Source organism: Diadema antillarum, unplaced genomic scaffold, assembly GCF_040938485.1.
Source record: "Diadema antillarum isolate AM-2024a unplaced genomic scaffold, OU_Dant_1.0 scf00000170, whole genome shotgun sequence".
NCBI lineage: Eukaryota > Metazoa > Echinodermata > Echinoidea > Diadematoida > Diadematidae > Diadema > Diadema antillarum.
The window spans coordinates 3,734,113-3,757,562 of record NW_027271059.1 but is presented as its reverse complement, the minus strand read 5'-3'; the positions used below and the strand labels follow the sequence as shown (position 1 = coordinate 3,757,562).

Genomic DNA, 23,450 nt, shown 5'->3' with positions numbered 1-23,450 from the left:
CAGACAAGTAGACAAGACACACACGTACAAGATGTCACAAATAAGTTGTAGGTGATAAAGCTGGGAAGACTGCAGTATGGCTGATTGGTTAAAAGAATAAGAAATTTTAAACTTTAATATTCTCAGTACCTACTGTTCAAAATTCATCATCTTCTAAATCATTGGCTACATACATAAAACAAATTTGAAATGTTGCTGTTCCATAAAGCATGTTATTGTGGAGTTCTCTATTGACTGATGATGTTAGGGGTCAAATATCTTGAACATACATGAGTACAGCACATTTTCACAGCCAATCTTCTGAAACACTGCCCTCATTCAGTGGCTCACTTTACTGACATTTTAGTAGTGGGTTGTTGTTGTTTTTAATAAAATGGTATTATAAATGTGATATCCTCGGAAAGCTTATATCTTTAGGTGTTTTGCCACCTCTAACAAGTATCCACGGTGACATACTGCATGTTTAAAAAACAATCTTGGACAGCAGCTTACGGTCATTTGTTGGGCCAACGATGAAGCCCCCAAGTGTCTTGAAGTTGATAGAGGCAGGTTCACTCAAACCAACGATGTTGATTGCCCTCAGCTCCAATGCATGGAACTTGTTTTCATTCAGTGGCTGCAGCACAAACTCCCTCAGCTGTGGGGGAATGATCTCTTCCTCATAACGGGGCCCAACTTCTAGAATGTCACCATTGTCCACCTGTTCAGGAATTTGGCAGGATAAACAACTCCTTAGATTTACTCAACACTGCTCCCTCACTACTAGCCCCAGGGTAAACAGGGCAGGAACAGTATGCTTTCATATTAATGTATAAATTTGCCTTTTTTGTGTATTTATCTACAAATTAATTCTTCTTGACTCAAATGTTCGTTTCATGCTTTGAAATAGTCATGCTATCCAGGCCATACAAGCCCATATCACAAATCTGTCTTTCTGCACTGAACTATATTTCTGCCAGCATAGGCTACATCATGTCAAGCATGTGATGTCATCAACATTACCATTACTATCATAAGCATTGCTACATAGTACATTACTGTATTATGCCTACATTACTAGATCCTCAGAAGAAAGCAAATCATTCACCATAAAGTGGCAAGCAAACCATTTCCCTAACACTGCCATTTGAGATTTTTGACTGTTAAAGGTCCTGTTTACCTATCATATAAAATTTTCTTAATAAAGCCTAAAATATATTAAAGGTATTATATCAGTATATTTCCAATTAAACCATAACTGTAGATGGTTTAGTCTGGAAACATTTGTAGTATAACTATTGTTCACATTTTGTGTATTTCAAAATACTCAACATCAATAATATGGATAAAATTTTTACAGCGGTTGTTTTTATCCCTAACTCACATTTCAGAACTATTTTAAAGCACTAATGCTGGGTTTTTTGTTTCATCTGCAAAATGGTAAATAATGCTATGAACTTTGGACTCACCTGTGCATATCGAATGCGGTAATCGGTGATGTCCCGCCCACCATCATCAATCGGTGCATCCCAAGTCAGACGGTAGCTGGTACCGGTGGCAGCGTCTGAATCCTTATTGGACGTGATGATGGGCTTTCCGGGCACAGCTGGTTACCATGGCAACAAGGAGACAAATGGAGATAATGAAAGAAAGTAGAGAAAGACAATACAATTAGTTGAAATTTATTAACAAATGCCACAAGCAATTAACATCTTAAAAATGAACCGACTGCATCACTGTTAGTCAATATTTTTTATCTTTTTCTTAGTCTTTAACTGCCCTCTCAAAAAACTTCATATTTCCATAACAGTGAAAAAACTGTAAACACCAGCCCTGATTAGAATTCAAGAGAATAACTTCCCTTGAAATACAACATTGATAATAGAACAAAGAAAAAGGATCAAAGTCAGAATCTGGATTCTTCCTACAGCGGCAGAAAGCATTGTCAAATATGGAATGAATTTCAAAGCTTACAATTTTGTTGTTCAAGGCCAGCAAAAACTTTGCACATTGTATTCCTGCACAACTTGTAAAACTCACCTGAATTACAAGAAGATTATCCAGAATAGGCTTTAAAGGACAAAGTCACCTTCATAAACATAAGGATTGAGAGAATGTAGCAATATTAGGAGAATACATCATTGAAAGTTTGAGGAAAATCAGACAATCCGTTCAAAAATTATGAATTTTTGAAGTTTTTGTGCAGTCACTGCTGGATGAGAAGACTACTGCAGCGTATGATGTCACATGAGTACAACAATAAAGGAAAATATAAAGAGGATATCACAAAATTTCATCTTTTGAAAAAAGTACACATTCCCTTGACTCGTTGATAACATATGTTATGGGTAATGTTATTCCCCCTGCCTTTGGAAAGACGCAAGTCAAGTGCTCTTTTATTATGCGAAAAAAGTGAAAATATGTTGAGTTTTCTTTACATTTTCTTTATACTGTTGTACGCATATGACATCACAAGCTGTAGTAGTCTCCTCATCCAGCAGTTCCAACACAAAAATTTAAAAAATTCATACCTTTTGCAGCGATTGTCTAATTTTCCTCAAACTTTCACTGATGTGTTCTACTAATATTGCTGCATTCTCTCAATCCTTATGTTTATGAAGGTGAACTTGTCCTTTAATTACAATATCTGTGGTAATCTGAACTCCCCTCCTTTCTGTTACTAGTGAACCAATGCCTACCTAAACATATGAAATGAAATGGATATTGGTTACCACTTCGAGGCTGTGCTCAAATATGCTTCTAAAACCTTTGTACACAGTAACATTGAAGGGCTTTGTATGGACGTGTGGTATATTGGTCAAAATCATGATGCCATGAATGGGCTCAGAGGTAGCCAAAATCATCTTTCACTCAGTCTTTTTATGACCTACACAGATATTTCATTGAAATATACTTGAGTATACAAATATTTAGCAGTGTCTTCATTTTTCATCCCTATTCTCTAATCTTGTACTGTCTGTACACGTGAAGAAAGTGAAAAATGAATAATAATATCACTACATAACCCATTACAAAAAAAAAAAAGAAACATAACTACACATTGCACAACTCAAATGTTTTCACATAATACTGCTGCCTGAAGAAGTCTACCCTGGAAAATTGCTGCTGTTCCTGTCTTTTAATTGTTTATTTTAATGCATTAGATCCCATTTCAGATAATACTGTAAAACATGATATATTCGCGGCATGAAATTTTCGCGAAATGGAGCCGACAGCCTTTTTTGTGGCATGAAATTTTCGCGAATTGCTACTGGCATTCAATGTATGTAGTGTAGACAAAAGCTTTCGCGTGCATTTAATTTCGCGAATTTTGGCGCTCGCGAAATTCGCGAAATTAAAATGCACGCGAAAATTCCTCGTTTTACAGTATCTGGCAGTCAAAAGTCATCCCAGGAGTCCTAAAATTACCAATTTATTGAATACACCAAATTCCTGATCTTACCTCTGGTGCAGGCCATTAGAAACTATCAGATTTCACTATAAATAGAGAATAAACAACCGTCCACTACAGACTGGCCAATCAAACATTCTGGGCATAAAACAATCGTATTAGTAGCATTCCATGCAGGGGAACTATTATTATGAAACTAACATTTGCGGACATATTGTATAAATAAGAATATGCATAACAATGTAAATCTGAAGTGATCACTGCATAGAAAAGTAAAGGAATTTGCAAGAGTCTCTTGCTCAGCATTATATAAATGTAATTACTGTATTGCTGTTACAAGGCGCGAGTACATTAATCAGTGAATTATAATTTGTTTCCCCCCAGAAGTCAGTTATACTCATATGATTGAAATGTGCTCATGAATATAATGGTTTGGATAAAAAGTGAATAGATAGATTAGAACAGTATTTCCCTTTCAGATTTCATAGTGCAATACATTGGACAGAATATTAGTGTAACTCTCTGCTCTTGAGGCTGGATTAGCCTTGCATTCAGTCTTTGAGAAATTGTAATATCTGAAGAGTTTGTTTGCAAAAACCGATAAGTCCATATTTGCCAAATGGAGATATTTGCGATTAAAGGTCAAGAAAAATAAAGAGAATAATAAGAAAATGTTTGCTTCTTTTGACCATAACTTCAAAAATGTACTTTTATATGTAGTGACTAATATATCATTTAAAAGGTATTATTTTGTACTTTATGACAGAGACCGTACTTCAAAATCTTCAAAAATGGACTTATCGGTTTTTGCAAACAAACTCTTCATCTCTTATATGTAATAGGATAAGAGAGCACAATAAACAGAAGTCCTGATATAATTGGAGAAACATGGTATGAATGTCAGGATATTTCTCTCTTTCTCACAAAGGGTATATCTTGAAAGCAGCAGTAACATTCTACAGGAAGTATTCTGTTCTGTCACTGAAAAACACAGGTGACAGGTATCTCAGGTCTCAAAAAGAATGTAGGATTTGAGGAGTGATTGGGTGCAACATACAGTGCCTAAAAATGCCACAAGACACGAAACAGAGAACAAGTTGTGACAATTTCACAAAGATGATAGTTGGTTACAATTTGAGAAATGTGTTTCGTAATGTCAGAAAATGTTGATACCATGTTCTTGCTTTGGGGTATAAGATGCCTCCACTCATATTCTCTAGGAATACTTAGTTCTATACTGAAAAGACAGAAACTGAAATCCAAAGGAAATTTTAAAGGAGTCAAACCTTTACCTGCATACAATACATTGTTATTTTCTTCGCAAAGGTGTAAACTACAGAAAACATATACATAGGTAGATATAGCTATATGCATAAATATATATTTTTTTAGTAGTTTAGTACTATACTGTATTCATGTTACAGGGATACACAAGTAGAAAAAATATAACTGTAGGAGATATTATCACTCAAAGAATACTGTCATGGCATACTACATCAGGAATATTATGTGTTAGTGCGTGCTGTAATAGTCACACAAGCATTCTTGAAAGAGTCAATTGATCAGTTGGGATAGTATCTAAGAAACTGTTACAATATTTAAGATGCATGCAAGGAATCCAGTGACTCATAACATACTGCCATGCAAATAGCCATCTATAATACTACATTTAAAACATGACCTTTGAAGGATTAATCAACTGCTTTTGTCAAGCTGTTTTTCACTAAGGGAAACAGCAAAACTGTAGAATTGCATGAATTCAGACAAATGGAGATGAGTATTTCTTTTTCTTTTTCAAAATTGACAAATGCCAATCACAAGTTATATAAGATAAGAAAGTCATAGACTTTTTGATACACTTCATTTTTTTCAAATCACTCTCTACACCTATACAGATTTCCATAAAAGAAGAAGACAGTACGCAAGGGGGGGGGGGGGGGATGGGGGGGGGAGGTACGGACATGGTTCAGTGATATCATATGAGAAGGGCTGCCTTGGGCAGTCGTAATGCTAAATGGTTATTTCAGGTGGATTCTCTGATAATTACATGTCTTTGGGATACTTGCCAGTAAACAAAAGACATTTAAAGAAATCCCCATATTTCCCCAGCTTTAAGTCTAGACTGATTGAATATTGCAATGGCAGTAGAGCACATCACTGACATTAGAGGAACATAGAACAATTTGTTCAAAAGTTTCGCCTTTTTCAGAGGCTTGGTGCTACCACTACTGGATGAGAAATCTAAGAATTTGTGATGTCATTGCAGAACAAAGATATAAAGAAATTATGATAAGAATTCCACAAAATTTACTTATTTCATGGAAAGATCACATTCTTTCAATTTGGTACTGACATAATTTAACAAGAGTAATATCATTCCCTCTATTTTCTGAAAGAGGCGAGTTGATTGCTTATTCCGAATGCAACAAAAATGAGGACGTGTAAAATTCTAGTATATTTTCTTTTTGTTGATATTTTAAAATGTCATAAACTGAAGTGATCTCATCCATAGCAGTATAAAAACTCATAAAATTCATAACTCTAGCAGACTGATTGATTTTCCTTAAACTTCTCTAATTCTACTAATATTGCTACATTCACTCAATCCACATGTAAACCAAACTAGCAGGATAATTCTTTTGTCCATGTGTATAATTATGTGGCTGGGTGTGTGTATGGGTGGTTGATTGTTTTGTGCCAATCCATTTTATAGACTTGATTTCAAAAGCAAAGTATTGTGCCTATTTAATGTCATCCTTACCTGCTCACATACTGAAATTAACTAAACCTGTGTATCTCAAACACAGGGAAATGTGATAAATGACTTTATTGGATCCTCATAATAATGTGCCATTAAATTAAAAATATATATATGTGACCCGCTACAACAAAAAGGTCCTAAAGTCGCGCACGGTCGAAGCCGTGAAAATCAAGTTTGAAGTCAGAGCATCATAATTGGTCAAAACTTACGATTTTCTGATTTTGACATATTATTGGAGTTTGACATGTCTTCTATCATCTGTCGAAATTTTGAAGCAAAATGATGAAAGGAAAGACCAAAAAAAGCGTTTTTCTGGGCCATGTTTTTGGCGTTTCAACCAAGCAGAAACCGGTTCGAAAATTTGGATTGAGCACCACATATAGGCTCCGCCCCTAACAACGACCGGAGTGATCTCATTGGTCAGTTTGCTGCTTGCCGCTAACCGAAGCGTGAAGCTCGCACACTGCCAAGTCGACTGGTGCGTGCGGGCGGGGTGCGCTATGCCCAGCCGCTTCTCCAGGCATCCTGGTCACTGATTGGTCGGTGAGGAGACCGCCGACGCTGTGCTTGAATGAGCATTTCGGGGGTTGCTAGGGTTTACCTTCTATTGTCCGGAGGTGAAAACTGACTTGCGTGTCCCTTGATCGCGATTGCGTCGCAAGGAAAACTTTTAGGGTGCTTTTCTCGAAACAGTGATTTCCCATACGTCTCGACATGCTCTCTTTTAAACATCGATATCTCTGCAGCCGATTATTTTCATAAGATGTGTTATATATCAATTTAAAGCGGAAAGATTATGGAATCTTGTCATGCAATTTTCAAATAATCAACTTCACCCAACTTTAGGATCATTTTGTTGTAGCGGGTCACATATATATTCTTATGGTGAACTGACGCCCTTCCTCCATTCGTCCAGTATATCTTAATCTTGAAAACTCAATGAATAGATGAGTGAGTGCCAAGTGGCTTAGCCTTGTTGCAAGGCTGCCATGTGTGTTGTGTTAGTATTTCAATAAAATAAAAGAGCAAGATGTTAAATCTGCATGACATTGAAAAAGAAAGACAAAAGGGGAGGGAAGTGCCTCATAACAGCTAGTTGGTTAAAACTGCGCAGTAATATGCACTGAATAACATTAAACCTACCAGGATCTGTTGCATGAGGAGGCAAATAAAATAAATAAAATGTGGAGAAACAGAAAGAATAAATAAAAAGAACCAGTTCATGCATTCTTTGCACAATATAATATGATGCCATCAAATGCTGTTACACAACACATTCCTAATAGAATACTGCAACTCAGGGGAGCTGGTTTTAGTCATAAATTTAAGTACAACTTTATGATATGTGCACTTGCAAAATAAATAATGCATCCCAAAGGAGAAGTAAAGTGTTAAATACACAGGCATTCCCGTACACATGATGACAGCTAGGTTTCAATGGGACTTGAAGGAAAATGTTCAAATGCCTTTTTAAGAGTAAGGAAGTCAGATCGTCAGCTTGTAATAGTTTAGATTGTATCTCTGAATAATTGCTTCACCTCTAATTTAAATTGATGAGGTTTTGACTAACACACAGCAGCAGCCATAATGCATGCACAACTGTTCTGACATAATCAAGAAATTGAATCTTATTTTTGATTTCAATTTGAATTTGACTCTGAACTTATCTTCCCCATGGGCTAGTCATTGAATGCAGGGGATATTGTCAAAATGGCATAGTAGTATCTCAATGTTGTATGCTTGCAACTTAGTCCAATTTTTGTAATTTGGTGTTGGTTAACCCCACATCAAGATATTGACATCTTTGACATCTCCCACATCTCTACTTCAAGAAGATGAGCCTGTTGCTATCCTGCATTCCTGCAGAGGAAACACACTTGGAAGCAATGTTCCAATGTTGCCTGCAAATGACAGGCACAGAGTGTGCATCAAGACGTTTGATTTCAAAACACACATTAATCTTGAAACAAAAAAGCATAAAATCTCAAGTATTCTCTCTGCTTATCAAGGCATTTTTACTGTCCTTCAGATAGTCTGTCTCTTGAAAATGTTACCACAATGAAAATGAAGATGATGACAATAATGATGATGATGAAGATGATGATTACAATGATGAAAAAAAAAATGATGGGAATGATGATGATGATGATACATGGAATACTGTTCTGTGCTTAACCCTTCACACGCCGGCAACTCTTGGCATACCAGCTCACAAACATCAAAGTGTTAAATTACCGCACATACATGTATGTTTCACAGAGTCACAACTATCACATATACATCTTTTGAATATGCCTTCTGTGCTGTGCAGGTTACAGTACGACCCGCAAACATGCCTATTGGTAAATGTATAATAGTCCCCTCTTCTACCTAACTGTGCACATATGTGCTGTGAAGATATCTCCATAGCTCATGCTTCAGACTGCTACCACTAATTGATCATAAAATTAAACTGGTAGGGCTCTATGGAAATCCTACGCTCCCTGTCAAGATCTCGCTGCCACACATGACCCAGGGTTCTCGTGCTCACCTGAGTATTGCAAATTCACCTTCCACATAGTTACTAATCTAAATTACATGATTTTCTCTGTCTCTCCCCTCACCCCCCATCCCACTTCAGGCATTGTGCTCTAGTCCCCCCCCCCCCCCCCCCCCCCCCCTCCCCACCCCTCCGGTGGTGAATCCTGCCCATTTGTACAAATATTATATTCTATCACCCACTGATGACCACGGTTGGTAAAAATTAGGGGCCAAATTTGGACAAGGGGAGCATGGTGCCCATTTGAACAAATTGAGATCCTGTACTCCTTTGTGTGCTACCTGCCAAGTTTGGTAAAAATCCATCTTGGGGTTTCAAGAAGATTTTTTTTTTCTCTTTAAGTGTGAGCATGGTTTAGAGAAGAATTTATCATCTGATGTTTCTATTGTTATATTTGCCTGCAGAGATTCTTGTAGATCAGAATTCATCAATCACAAAGTCAAAAAGTGATCATAACACTTAAGACCGACACTCACCCAGAGAAAAAATCTTTGTAGTGGGCTGGATGTTGACTGCACCCTTCCACATTAACTCTAAACCCCCCTCCCCCCCCCCCATGCAGTCACAGCAGAAATAGATATGGAAACAGATCATCTACAATACCCCGCATGCACTTGCTCATTCTTTAAATGTGTGAGTAGCTGCAAATCCTGCGGTTAATGCAGATAAGGCGTATTAGTATCCGCTTAGTCAAGAGCATGCCATGCTCAGGTCTGCTGCACAACCCACACAGTTACATGCCCAACTGCTTTTAAGTTGCAAAGAGAAAAAAAAAAGCTTGGTTAGTGCGTCATTGATAAAAAGTCACGACGTGGACCATTGCACTCACTGCCTGGAATGGGCTGCGTGGTTGGCGCAGGAGTAGCTATTTATAACACAAGTTACAATTACGTTTGCGACATAGATTTGAAAAGATTATGAGAAGTGAAATAGTGAGATTGCATTCATTGGAATACATAGAAAACAAGAAAAAAAAATAATGAGGATGAACACCAATGAGTTATGTCAATACAATCATGTGAGTATACATGTGACATGAAGTGTTGACACAATGGACAAAAGAATAACCACCAACAAGTCACCCAACAGACATAGAAAATAAGAAATGGAAAATGCACGGGACCACGAGAAAGTAGGACAGAGACAGAGAAAGGTGGGGGAAAACAAAACAAAGAGAAAACTGTTACAAATGCTCACATATTGGGAATCAATCCTATGAAAACTTACTTTCTTCGTCCCAATATTCATTACATTTCTGCCTTCAAGAAAACACTGCTAAATTCTTTTTTTTAGCTAGAAAAAAAATGCAAATTCTTACACTAGCTGCTACCAGCATCTCTTATATTTTGTGTAAAATTAAAGCTAGATAGAACTTGAGTTTGAAAATATCTGCTACAAGTCTAACAATATTGAAAAGAAAAATCAGGAAGAGATTTTGTATGTCATATCTAATATTTTTCTATGTCCACAATAAGGTTCAAATAAACTGTTAAAGAACAAGGAAGGTCCCAATCATAGTGATTTTGATCAAGGATATCTTTTAAGATAATTGGATGATTTTCAAAGCATTTGGGTGCTCATGAATATTTCATGCACTCAAACTTAATAAGGATCGTTTAGTTTTGGTTGAGACCTAATTTCAGGTTTCTAGCACTTTTTGGTAAGATAATGAGAAACCTTTAATAAAATATAAAAGAGCATGTAATTCCATGAGGAATTCAACATTTATTTAATGAAAATTGGTTTTGAAATGGCTGAGTTATCCAAAACAGAGTACTGCTAATAAAGTGTGGGACCCACATTTTACTACGATCGCTTTGTTTTACTTTGTTTTTGGACGTTTCAGTCATTCCAAACCCGATTTTCATCAAATAAACTTTGAATTCCTCTTAAAATGGTATGCTCTGTACTATTTCGTAAGTGTTTTCTTGGTATCTCGTAAAAAATTAAAAGTTCAGTTCTCATCTCCACCAATATTGTACCATCCCTTTAATTCTACAGCATAGACTGCACAGTTTGATAACTTATTAAAAATTCAGGCTTTATCCTGTAGTGACACGGGATAATGTATGATTCAATTTGTCCCTATCTCTTACCATTCCTTGCATATAAAAAAGACATAATACAAATAAAGATAATAAATATATTTATTAATTAATAGAGAAATATAAAAACAAATACATACATTAACAAATAAACTGATAAATAATCAAGAAACATCCTAATGCATAGAGAGGAGAACATGTTGAAAGAGCAAAATCCTATGATGGTTCAATACTTTCTCATACGTTCTCAGATTGGTATAGCAATTCATGTGTGATGCCAACAGCATGGTACTCATGCATTTACACATACCACTGGTATAGAGATGTGCTTATAAAGATACTTCATATATTGTTGATGTGACAAGTTTATATATCGTTCCCACATAACAGATGGTCATTCCAGACCACATGGTCCCATACTTGGAATGACAATGAAAAGAAACTATTTTTCGTATACAGGAAATATTGATGTCAAAAAATGAAACATTCACCTGATATCCACATTCTGCTCATGTGAATAATATTAAAAACATGCATGTATAAACATTTCTAGTTTCTCCAGATATCTCCACACCTTGCTTATTCTATATGCTTCTTCTTTTTCTTTTATTTATTTATTTATTTATTTATTTTTATTTTTTTTTTTTGGGGGGGGGGGGTCATTTGGTTGTGTGTGCCCTCAATGTTTGGTCATAACTATTTGACATTTATGGAAACTGAAATTGAAGTGCGGGAAAATTCTCAATTTTGTTTTAGGGAGGGGGGGGCTTCTCAAATCTTGCTCAGATTTTCTAATTTTTTACTTAAATCATGCTATTCTTAGGGTTACTGTTGACTTCAACATCACAGTGGGCTTTCTGTGTAACGAGACTTTACCAAGTAAAACAATAAATACAAAATAAATATGTTCATCATAAAAAGAGCCAAGGAATGCTGCAGACAAGATCTTACACTGAGTTTATAGAATTTGATTTGGTGTATTTATCAAATAATTCATTTATATATTCATTTATTTATTTTTCTTAATGAGTAATTAATTTATTTATTTACCTATCTATCTATCTATTCTTATTATTTATCTGTCTATCTATCTATCTATTTGTGTATTCATCTACCTAGTAATTTATCTATTCATCTATCCATTTGTTGTTTTTGTGGAGGAAGATGTAACAGCTTGGAGCTTGACATAGTTTTTATTGGTACAAGTTTGTATGTCAGTCCAAAGTAAAATCAAGATCCAATATTGGAGTTTACCTCAACAATTTGACTTTTGTCTTCTCAAGTGGAGATCAAACTCTTAGATTCCATTTATTGCTCTTTTATTTTTGTTTTTCAAGCCATGCTGTGCTTAATATTAGCAAGTCACATCCAGGCTGGGGGTTTAGATAATGCTGGGAGTTTAGATAATGCTGGGAGTTTAGTGAGTATTAATCTCATATCCAACATTGATTCATCATACAAACTACTTCAATTTATGGAAGTATTATCTGGTATCAAATTCATTCAAGGCTGCAAACTGTCATTTAAGATTTGTGAGTATGTAAATAATGTAAGAGGGTAGGGTGGGGCAGTGTAAGGTGTCAGTACACTGGTAGAGAAGGGCCACTACCACAAAAAACAACAAACTGGATTCCTCCAACACCTTAGTAAAACCCCCCAAAATAAGAATGTTCGACCTTATTCCTGAATACAGTCATTTGTAATGTTTTATCACTGAGAATCTATCTGGCGAGGTAAATACAATGAACAATGTCATAGATTTAAAAACAACCATAAAAGGGAAACAATGGATTTTAGATGAAGAAAATAATAACATAAAGAATACTCACTCTCAGTTGGTGTGGTGACTGGGTAGGGGTCGGAATAAGCACCTGTTCCTCTATCATTAATAGCAGCAACCTCAATGAGGTACTGGGTATTACTTGATAGACCATCCAGAAGGACAACAGTTACTAGAAGGAAGATGGGAGGCAAATTGGCAACATCATTCCCACAGGGCAAGAAAAAGTTGGACTGTACAGTCTCCCACTTTATGTTTCATATTATCTACATTTTTGTTCAATTATCTGGCAGATGCTAGATAATTAAATTGAGGTATCTTATAACAGTCACAAACAATTTTAAACTCCCTCATTTTATGGACAAAGAATTTTCTACAGAAATCACATAAAATCTCCTTAGGGTGAAGAAAATCACTGCTTTTATTAATATAAATGGCCACAGAAAGCAATGACATCATATCTGCACTATCCATTAAGGGACAATCTGGTTCATTTCATAATGTGACTCAAACAATATCACATGAAGATAGGCAAGACCAACACGATGAGGAAGCTTCACAATATCCTGAAGAAATCTCACCTGGCATCATCAAAAGAATTCAGCAATCCTCAAAGACCACATCAAATAGAGAAAAGAAACATGCTTTAGGAATCTCTTGATGACAATGCCAAAAAAAGCTACAAGTGAAGAGTTTGTTTGCAAAAACCGATAAGTCCATTTTTTAAGATTTTGAAGTACGGTCTCTGTCATAAAGTACAAAATAATACCTTTTAGATTATATATTGGTCACTACATATAAAGGTACATTTTTGAAGTTATGGTCAAAAGAAGCAAAAAAGTTCTTATTATTCTCTTTATTTTTCTTGACCTTTAATCGCAAATATCTCCATTTGACAAATATGCACTTATCGGTTTTTGCAAACAAACTCTTCAAGTACTAGTATGACTGTCTGAAAACTCACCATTGTCATAATACCGTATATCCTCTTGGCCCCCGCTGCTGTACTTCACAGCGTACTGGAAGATTTCAAACCCACCATCATCCTCCGGGTAATCAAATGTTAGCCGCACCACTGAAGCCCTGGTATCAATCACCCTGATATTCCTTGGCTCCGTGGGAACAGCTGGAAGGAGAAGAAGTATGCTTCCATTTATTAAATTCTGCCTATTAAATTTTCATCCCCAATATTTGTAATTTTACCATGCTAGGGTTTAATCTGGGAGGTAGTGTACACACAAGATATAGTAACTTTAATGACAGGTCTACTGAGACACACATTGCATTCTGGCGAGTAGCAGCATAAGCTTACAGACATTAAGTGTACATGAAAATGTATTAACAGCAATTAAAGGAAAGTATCCCTCAGTTACAACCTCTCCCAAATAGCTCTTTTTCCAATTGGGAACCCTTATCATGACATGAAAATATTATCAGATGCACACTTCAGACGAAAGACTAAAGTGTGCAGAACCTTGAAAAAGACTGATAACTAAGTACACTACGTCATCAGAGAGTCATGAAGTCACGCACACATCACAGAAAAAGAAAAAGTGTGCTATAACCTTGAGAAAGACTACTGTATGGAAATATGAACTATGAGCACACAATTTTTCTCATGGATAAGTGTGAACAGTGCCACTCAACCACAAATTCTACTAATGACAGAATGTTGTGGTTACTGTTTTAATACATCGTTTTAGTCTGAATCAAGACTATTTTATGTCATGAAACGGCCTGAAATAAGGCTAGGAGAGTGACAAAATGGATCGTGATTAAACGACGTTGAACCTACGACATGCCTCCAGTTTGCATTAATGCTCCTTGCAGAAAAGATGAACCTTCTTTGACAGAAATACAGACATAAGTTCTATTTGGGGAAAAAAAAAAATAACACAAAACAGTTAATGATGTGTGCCACTTCTAATAACCATCTATTTCTTTCCTTCCAAAGGGTGCTGGGTTGTGACAACAGCGGTAAATGTATGCAGATGGCAGCTTACGGCTGCATGCTTTTTCTTCTATTGTTCATGAAATTTGCCCTTCACTGCAACCCTGTCAGTACTCAGTCAAAATAAGATGAAGAAGAATGAAAAACAAAAGTAAATACTGTTCATTCATGCAGCATCTAACCTTAGTAGATGTCAGTGTAAGTGAATTTCCATGAGAAGATTTCTTTATATTTAAACAAAATCAAAGCAGTGTCCCTCATTTCTGATGGTAGTGTATTTCATTTCTGATTTTTCATTTGTAGAGTGAACAAAGGCTCTCTGTTCGCTTGTGTTTTCTGCTTTCTGTATTCCAGCAGTTTGCACATCTCGTGTCTTGCTCCTTGTTGAAACAAGTGAAGGGTTTGTTTGCAAAAACCGATAAGTCCATTTTTGAAGATTTTGAAGTACGATCTCTGTCATAATGTACAAAATAATACCTTTTAAGTGATATATTGGTCACTACATATATGGACTTATCGGTTTTTGCAAACAAACTATTCAAGTTTTCACCATTTCAGCTTTTACCAAGCCAAGAAATGGACGGTGGGCTTCCTACTTACTTCCTTCGATGAGGTCGATACGAAAGTTTGTATCTCCCCTGCTGTTTGTGGCCTTACACATATAGGCTCCAAAGTCTGATTCAGCTGGATCAATCTGCAAGGTAAAAGGCACAGATAAATGTGCATGTAAAAAAGGTCATGGATAAGTGTGCATGCAATTCAGAGCTAGTGTTGCGATCCTTAGATCCCCCCAAGCAAATAAAGAGAGAGAGGGGGAAGAGAAATACCATGAGAACTGTTGACAAACTATATGTCACTTCAACATCATGAATGGTTACTGTATTATTTTCACAGGAAATTTCTCTTGGCTTAAGATGGTCTTTTAAATCATATATGACGTGTCACCACGAAAGCCATAGAATGTCAGGAAAATATTTTTAAACAGTTTTTTGGCAGCTGCAAATTTGTCAGATGATAAAATTTAAATTGATACAAAATTCACCCTACTTCATTACAAGTACATTATATTTTGAAAGAAAAGGAGAGAAGTTAGAAAACTGTGAAGGTCATATTGACAAAGTTGGCTTTATGCACATTTTTCCATCAGCACTAATATTCACGCAAGCATCAAACAAGAATGTCAACTAAAATAGCGGTGGGTGGAGTCTTAGGAAAGACTTGCTACCATGACAACAGATGTTCCAGGGGCGGTTCCCTTGAGGAAGGTGATGTGGTCTGTCTCATTAAGGGTGTAACCAAGACGAGTCCACCTAATAGAAGGGATGGGGTAACCATTCACCACACACGTCATGTTGACAGGGTTACCCGGCCAGGACAGGACACGTGACCTGGTCTCTGATGTGTCGATAAACGGCTCACCTGGGTCATTGATGAGAAGGGCCAGGAATTAGTTTTCCAACATCCAGTCCCATTTACACATTATACTCAATGTTATCAGTTTGCACAGAGTTATTATTGCAATGTGATGCAGACACTTCAATACTTGAGCGTGGACCCAAAAACAAATTCCTTGTGCTGTCCGTCCACTTTATTAAGCAGCTCAGACTTTATAGCGCTTCATTCGCAGCCAAACGCTTCTATTTGGCCAGGAGTGGATGGCAAAAATAAAACATTTTGTGCAATATGACCCAATACTTGATAACTCTAGTGAGTTAATGGGCCTAATGAGTCATCAAAAAAATTGGATGGCCCAATCACATTTTTCTGCTTTGGTATGACATCTCCCATCAACACAAATAGTCTTGTATCGATTATGTCAAAAATCTGATACTACTTTTGTCATAACACCTTCTGTTTTAACTTAATCCAGAATATTTACAGTTGTCAAAAAATTTGTGAGTAAATTAGTGAGAAAATTTAGCACCTCATATAGATTTGTCCTTTAAATACAAATGTAAATGCAGATATGACTGTGACTGAATATCCATGAATTGTCAAACATTATAATCATGAAAATTAATTCATCACAATCAAACCTACATTACACTTTTCAGTTCTGATTGGTTGAATGTATTTTGGGGATCAGAGGTCAAAATGAAAAATGACTCGTTTTCTGTTAATGGAAATCAAGCGGATTTTGGTTTCAAATTTGATAGGAAATGAGTGAGAAAAGAGAGTGTGCTGACTTACTCTCAACGGAGAGGAAATGGGTGACTTGGACATTGCCTGCAGGGCTGACCGCATAGCAGATCCAACCCCCGCTGTGGTCGTAGTGGGTGGGGTCCAGTGTGAGGGTCAAGACTCGCCCCTCGTCACTGCTAGCCACACTGACCCTTGAGTCCAGGGGCTGGGTAGAAAGTGGGACAAAAGTTTGCATAGTAAAATTCACAAACATTGATACAAACAAGTCTCACAATATTTTTTTTGCTTCAGTCTAACATAATGAATAGCTCGTAACAAATTGTGCATCAGGCTGCATCATACTGATTCTGCTACGTCCTTTCTTGAGATATATTCATACCAAACTTTTCATCTAACTCTCTCCTGGCATCTTTTGATGCACAGATTAAGAAAAAGTTTGTTACTATTTACAAGCCATACAAAATTGAGAATACATAGTCAATTAATGCCATTCCACACCATATTCAGGATGACTTTCATAGATATGAAAAAATAAATAAATGAAGAAGTCCTGTCAAAATCAGACATAAATAGAAGAGGCAAATATCACCTACTTTCTCCAGATATATAGTAATAATGGTTATACCAAGACATATATGGGAAGAAGTGTTAATGCATAACCTCAAAATTCTCCCAATGCATTGTTAAAAATAAATCATCAAAAGATTGTTTTTCATTAGCAATTAACCAAGAAGAACTCCTTTCCCCCTTGAAGTCACTGTTGCTATAAGTTATCTGAAGACTACAAGAGTTTACCATGACAGACATAACTTATTCCTACCGATTCTATATCCATTTGGTGGAGATTTGGGTATTTCTTTGTTGTTGTTATTGTGTGATCAATATTTGTAGAGCTTGGCCAGGTTATGATGTCATTCCCTCCTCCACAAAACATGTTTCACTTCTTCCTAGTATCACTGCTCTATGACAACATGCTTTACACTTCTACAACTTTCTTAATTTAGGATGAAGTTTGATAGATACTTCTACCTTGTTTATTAGTCTAATTTAACTGGGTCTTGGTGGGAGTATATCACATAGTATCACAATTTTCTCCCCTTTAACCCTAATCAGGCTGGGGGGGGCGGAATCCGCCCCCCCCCCTCGACGTTTCGCGCAATATCTTCGCAACGCGATAAGCTCCCGCCGCGATGTTTCATGACTTTTTTCTTTCAAGTATTGCGCAACTTTTGAGACCAAAATTGTTGCGCCCGCGCGTACCGTTTTGACGCGACGCCCGTTCGAAAAAAATTTGTCAACCCCAAAATTGCTCCAAAACGTGATTTTGTGTACAAATCCAATGCAAATTGTGTTTTTTCAATTAATTCACATAAAAATTCATATCTTCACTTAGAATGGCCGAAATTAATTTATTTCAGCATAATAATGCTTCGAAAAATGTCTGTGACAAATTTTGGCCAAAAAACAAACAAAAACAAAAGGTCAAAAAACAACGAAATACATAAGAAATTCAAAAAACAATAAAATACATAAGAAATTAATTTCGATACAGATTTTTTTTTATCCTATGTCTCAGAAGAATGATACAAGAAACATTTTTAAAAAGAAATTAGCTTAATTGGAGCATTAATAAGTGATTTAGAGCCCAAAACAGATCTTATGCATGAATTACAATAATTAATTAATATAAAATATAAGAAAAATTTTTCGGAGAAAGCAATCATGTATTTTGATAGAATACGTCGCGGGGGTCGCGTGTGCCGATTTTCGGCGCGATCGCTCGTTCCATAGGCGAGATCTAAAGGGGGGGGGGGGGAATTCCCCCCCCCCCCCCCCCCCAGATATAGCATAGCCAAAAAAGCCCAGCCTGATTAGGGTTAAAATGATACTATTTTGCATATGTGTGATTTCTTGCTTGCCGCTAGAAAGAAGTTGTTTTGAGAGGTGCTACTTGAAGGACCTCAACTGGAAAAGCGGCTGGCCTCCAAAAATCAACACCCCTCCTCCCATGATGCAGGCACAATCCCTAGCAAGGTAACCTATTCCCATATAACCAATCAAACCCCATCACCCCCTCCCCCCAACAATACAAGCCGGGTCTCCCAACACTCACCCACTGGCCATCGGTAGGGAGTGCATCCTCATCCCTCACACCTCCCCTCCTCCACGTCAGAGTAGCCGATGCCTCTGTACGAGTGATGGAGCACTGCATGGAGAAGGTGGTTGCCTCGGCGATGGTCTGGTTGTTCTGGGGATTCAGTGTTGGCTTCACCAGCACCTCTAGTCGGATGGACTTCTCTATGGATGTGTCGGTGGAGTTAATGGCATCGTTGGAGGCGATGCAGGTGTAGACCTCATCATCGTCGGGGGTCAGGTTGTTGACAGTGAGGTCACCGGTGTCTGTGAGCAGGTACTTGGTGCCATCGTCAACGATTTCTCCCATGCCACTCTTGAGCCATGTATAGGTGGGTTCGGGTGTGCCTGAGGCGTGGCAGTAGATGGTGATACTGTCTCCCTCGATGCCCTGCTGGTTCTGGGGCTCAGCTGTCCACTCAGGAGGAACTACAAACAAGGTGCAGAAGAAAATATAAGAAATTCAGACCACTTCTTATTCCACTACCAGTGATCTGTTTTGAGCTTACTCTTCATGCAAATTGCAAAGGCAACTGCAAACAGAGAAAGCATTCCACATCACAAACAGATAGAGCACCATTTCTTATACAACAACCTAATTACCAAAACACAATAATAATCATATTTTTGGTCAAAAGCCATCAAACCTTTCACCATTCTGTTTCTGTTTTGTTTTGTTTGTGTTTACTCTACTCTTTTTAATTACAGTAAATATGAAAGTAGAAAAGTTTTATGCTGAAAGACAGAAGGTACGGTGTTCCATACTTAAAACCAAAAGATTTCATAACACCATTGCTTTCCAATTTTCGCCACAATCTGGTGAGTGCTATATACTTAATGAGTGTGTTCTGTTATTGGTCTTCTTCTCCATACTGAAGGCAGCTGGAACTGAGAACTCTTTACCTTGCACAAGAACCTCAATGGTAGCCTGGTTGGTAGCACCTGTCGCCGTGACTGTTGCCTGGCAACGGTACGAGCCGGTATCCGTGGTGACCACATCCGACACGACAAGGACTGCAACCTCTGCATGCTCCCAGCCGGGCCTCGGTGCCTGTGGTGGGTCGGCCACAGGAATGGTTGATGTTCTGGCCTGGTATCTCGCTGTTAGAAATCACAGAGACAATCAAAGAATTTACGAGAATTAACAAAAAATTTGCAAAATCTCCACTACTTTTTAAAATCTAGAATTAGAAGTCATGCTTTGTTGTTTTTGGTTTCTTTGTTTTTTATTGCTCTTGTTTTTAGTTGAGTTTCATTGACATATTTTGTTATCATAACAAACATACTACATTTTCACACATGTACAATTGGTTTCTGTCTGGCGGTGCATTTGATTTTATTCGAATTCACTTATTCATTAATTGTGTGTGGCACTCAAAATCCACATAAACCTGAGAAATTCTACATCAGACTAAAGAAAATCATTCCAAAAACTGCAAGAAAAATAATTTCCCCACATGAGACAATGACCATAGTTTTTCAGACAATACAAAAAGGTTAAAAACTGACAAGGTTGATCCTTTTCACCTATTTTTTTTTTTTAGTCCCAACATAAAAAAGGTACATATACATGTATACATTTAAAGGTCATACTTACATCCCTCAGCAGCAGTGTTGATGTAGTTATCATTGAAGTACCAGATCACTGCAGGGAAAGGGTTGGCGTTGACGGTGCACTGTACGGTGGATTCCGTATTCACCAATAATCTCTGGCTGGACTCGGCAGCCATGTTTGGGAAGGTAGGAGGAACTAGGAGATGGGAAAAGGAGAGAGAGAGAGAGAGCGTGGCCTCTTATATAAGTTTTCCGTTTATTTTGCCATCCAATGCTATAATAACTCTACTATGCACACTCATATTGTGCACTGAATGCAGCAGGAACAAGGACAGAAACTTGCTTTTATCTTGGGATTATTATTACACATCGTAAAACACCAAGTCTGCCTTATTGGAGCTTACCAATTTCTCACCATTATCATGCATCAACATCAAAAAAAGTTTGTCTTGAACGGAAAATACAAACAATCAATGCCAACTTTAAGTTTAGGTCACTAAACTCTCCTGTAATTCCTTGATAAACATTGACTACAAGTCTTTTGTTCTATCCATGTTCTTTCAGGCATACAACAAATCTAACAAAGCAGCAAAAGTGCTTCCTAAACTGGTGTGCTATTATACTAATGATGCACAGGATAGAGTGTGTTAGTGATCACTAACGCCACGAAATAATCCTGTGCATCATTTGTTTTATAAAATGGGTCGAAAACTAACAGCATTATTCACGTACCTTTGTGGGTCAATACCAGTCAGCTACATGTAGCAATCGCTCAAAAGTCAAGATGTCCGAAGATGTTCGTCCCAAACATTTACGCACGTCGCACTCGGAAATCCCGCACATAAGTACTGTACGTACGTATAAGAGTATACGTACGCCACGTACTGTTATGCACAAGAAAGGCCGCCGGCTGTTGTGGCAGCCCGCGGCCTGAACTAGAAGTTGTTTACCGGATTGACAGCGCGTATAGTAGCGCGTGACGCACTTGTAACAACTGATTGAGTGCGCACTGCTAGTGTAAAACATTGTGACGTACGTCAGGCCAGGGAGGTGGAAGAGAGACTCTTCTTAGTGCATACCTGAAGAAAATAATGCACGCACACGTGACTCATTTCAGCGCTTCCAGTTGGCTACATTCTTGAACCCATTTTATAATAACTATTGAGACCACGTTTACAGTGCAGGGCTGGGCCGAGCCCGGGCTGAGCCCAGGCTGAGCCCGGCATCATTTGCCGTACTCAGCCCCGCAATTCTGTTCGTTTACAGTGGAGGGCTGGGCCCGGGCTTTTAATTCAAACCTTTTAATATTTTGTCCTGGTGGCGCTCTGCTTGTAAACAAACGATTATTATTGGGAGTGTGCCCGTCGCAATTTGGTACCGCACTTTGCCCAGTTTGCGCTAACAGTGAGAAAAGGCCAGGCCGAGCCCGAGCCTGGGCTGAGCCCGGGCCGAGACTAACTCCAGAGCTTGGCCAAATGCACTGCTTTTTTTGGTACCGCATTTGGCCTTTTGTGCGTTTACAGTGAAAGGAAGGCTGGGCTGAGCTGGGCTGAGCCTGCCCTTTCACTCACTGTAAACGGGGTCTAAGTCATGGGTGACATAATGTATGAAATCAATTGGACAACAGCAAGTGGGGAAAGGCAAAGGGGGCTAGAGTGGGGCATGGGAGGGGGACTGTGTCACCCCTAGAGCAGGAACCTACTGGTGACAATGACGGTTCTCCGTAGATAGGCGCCGCTGGCATAACAAGTGTAGTTGCCATCCTCAGATAACTCCACGTTGCTAAACTGGAGCATGGTTGCCTTATTGGGTCCACTCATTGTCTGCGTTGTGGATACTCGGCTGTTGGCACCTGCAAAATGAAACATGAGAGAGAACTGTCATTTATCGATAGCCTTTGTGGGTGAGTATAGAAGACCTCACAGCTTTCACTCTTGAACCTTTTGGATCAAGTCCCTGACAGAAGAAACAACTTTTCTAGGCAGGGCATTTTATCTATTGTCGGGTGACAATGCGAAAAGGGTGTAAAGTTGCCTTGAACACAATGGCTTTGGTGGCAACTTAATGCCCTTATCATTCACCAATGACGTACATAACAATGAAATTGCTATCATTTGTGAGATTTTTCCCCTTCTTACTGAAATCAACGTAAACGTAACATGGGTTTGAATTTTTTAAACAGCAAAAGAAGCACAAAAATGTAATTTCTTATTACAATCATCCTTGTAACCTGTGGAGTATGAATGCTGCTATAGGTCAGCCCTTACCGGTGGACGATGAAGGCACGGCATTGTCGTTCTGGTCCCTCCATACTGGATAAGCTGCCACTGATGCATCTGAATCTATGCATGTGTACGTGAAGCTATCCCCGACATTTAGCACCATCTGTGCAAATGGTGGTGACGTTGACAAGGCTGCAACTGCATGAATCGAGGAGAAAAGGAAGGGTATGCAACAACAAAAAAAAAGGTTAGATTTTGATTGTCCACTGCAGAGCACAGAAAAGCATACTCTCTGCAACAATGCTCTTTCATGCAACATTTCCAATTTCATAATACTCCAGTTACCTGGCAAAGTTGGGTTCATTCTGAAAAAAAAAATGAAACAAGCCAATAATTACCATATAACCACTCTCCATCAGATTCATGGGAGCACCCTTCACCAAAGTGGTAACACAAATTGATGTCATATCCCCACTACAGACAATATACTCCATATCTGTACAAAGTAAGGATACGTTCTCACCCTCTTAAGAGCCATACATGACACAGTAATAATACCGTGGGAGGTTAGATCTATAGAATATATATAGTCTAATTTCACTGTATTTCATGTGGCAAAAAAACTGCTCAAAACTGCCTATCCAATAAGGCGAGCCATTTTTTTTCACTGTATTTCGTTACAAAGTGTATCATTGAGTACTAAAAAAATTGCTGTACCTTTGGCCTATGAAGTGCTAGGGAATTGATATTGTAATAGAATATCAGACTCAAAACATCCCTGTTGGTTTGAAAATTACTCTTGAGTCTACCCTAAGAAGACATCACTCCACAAGACATAATTGAGAAATTTTCATACACATGCAAGAGTGGTAATGAAGAAATCAACATTTTTCAGTTGAACTACAATTTGTAAATCAAGACTGCAGCCTTTT

General features: G+C 37.9%; 1 protein-coding gene across 1 annotated transcript in view; it reads right to left on the bottom strand.

The window, feature by feature from the left end:
• The window catches only part of LOC139722758 (neural cell adhesion molecule 2-like), a 105,788-nt gene that overhangs the window by 14,228 nt on the left and 68,110 nt on the right, over positions 1 to 23,450 (bottom strand). Inside the window, exons 2-14 of the mRNA XM_071634046.1 lie at positions 22,564 to 22,716; positions 21,999 to 22,148; positions 20,340 to 20,492; positions 19,646 to 19,843; positions 18,723 to 19,171; positions 16,658 to 16,814; positions 15,693 to 15,886; positions 15,068 to 15,161; positions 13,481 to 13,642; positions 12,566 to 12,688; positions 9,521 to 9,556; positions 1,449 to 1,585; positions 493 to 700 (exon numbers count right to left, since the gene is read on the bottom strand). Of these exons, the coding sequence (XP_071490147.1) occupies positions 493 to 700; positions 1,449 to 1,585; positions 9,521 to 9,556; positions 12,566 to 12,688; positions 13,481 to 13,642; positions 15,068 to 15,161; positions 15,693 to 15,886; positions 16,658 to 16,814; positions 18,723 to 19,171; positions 19,646 to 19,843; positions 20,340 to 20,492; positions 21,999 to 22,148; positions 22,564 to 22,716 (2,214 nt within the window). The remainder of the gene's footprint in view (positions 1 to 492; positions 701 to 1,448; positions 1,586 to 9,520; positions 9,557 to 12,565; positions 12,689 to 13,480; positions 13,643 to 15,067; positions 15,162 to 15,692; positions 15,887 to 16,657; positions 16,815 to 18,722; positions 19,172 to 19,645; positions 19,844 to 20,339; positions 20,493 to 21,998; positions 22,149 to 22,563; positions 22,717 to 23,450) is intronic.